A 919-nucleotide genomic window follows, 5' to 3' on the forward strand; every position below is an offset into this window, starting at 1 on the left:
GCAGATTTCCCAAACTTAGATTCTCCTAGATATAGGGAATAGTAATAAAAAAAGACTGTATGGTAACTTGCCATATATTAATAAATACAATACATCTATATACTGTCGCTTTTGTTCATGTTAAATGGAAGCGGCGATGCAGCTCATTTAGGGAGTGGTATATAAACCAGAAGGTGAGCTTCCTACACCTCCGCTCACTGCTCCAAATCCACTGGCTGTGCCAGCTCCACCCAATCCACCGCTAACAGTTCCAAATCCACTGCTTGTTCCAACTCCACCCAATCCTCCGCTAACAGTACCGAATCCACTGCCTGCACCAGCTCCACCAAATCCTCCACTAACTGTTCCAAATCCGCTTCCTACTACTACACCACCCACTCCAAATCCTGCGCCTTCACTGCTATCACCTCCAGCGACTCCAATTACTTGTCCACCTGCTTCAGCGGCTGAACCAAGAGCAGTATTGAGATCCACACCAATTGGTAGAGTTGGGTTCTCACCCTCTTCATAATTGACGAAGTAGATTTCAGGATCAGTTGGAGGATGGGCAGGTACTTCGATGACACGCTGGGTCTGTTCGTCCTGTTTGTTGAGTACATAGACGATGTTCTCTTGTCTTGGTGGTGGGATAACGATTGGTTCAGGTCCTTCTCCTTCTTCGGGAAGTCGCACGAACAGAATATTATGATCAACTCTTGGAGGAGGAACGCTTGGTGGAGGACCGATAGGTCCTTTTTGTTCAGGGACATCAAACACAAACACTTTCCTGTTAACGACTGGTGCAACGCAAGACCCATCCACATGTCGAATTTGTCCTTCTCCACATGGTTCCAAAATTCCAGCACCTGCGCCGGAGATGCCAGTACCCACTCCTTGGCCAAATCCAACAGAGACACCTCCTACAGCTGCACCAGCTGAG

The 919-nt window shown here is 47.7% G+C and overlaps 1 protein-coding gene across 4 annotated transcripts in view; it reads right to left on the bottom strand.

The window, feature by feature from the left end:
• The window catches only part of LOC119586877 (pupal cuticle protein 36-like), a 21939-nt gene that overhangs the window by 16669 nt on the left and 4351 nt on the right, over positions 1-919 (bottom strand). The window contains exon 3 of one of the 4 annotated variants that reach the window (XM_037935610.1): positions 59-332. The exons of 2 other annotated variants lie outside the window; for them this stretch is intronic. In XM_037935610.1, the coding sequence (XP_037791538.1) occupies positions 148-332 (185 nt within the window). In that variant the 3' untranslated portion in view covers positions 59-147. Of the gene's footprint in view, positions 1-58 lie in introns of those variants that run through there. One more of the 4 variants, XM_037935613.1, reaches the window with a different exon arrangement.

The sequence above is a fragment of the Penaeus monodon genome, chromosome 22 (assembly GCF_015228065.2).
Source record: "Penaeus monodon isolate SGIC_2016 chromosome 22, NSTDA_Pmon_1, whole genome shotgun sequence".
Lineage (NCBI taxonomy): Eukaryota > Metazoa > Arthropoda > Malacostraca > Decapoda > Penaeidae > Penaeus > Penaeus monodon.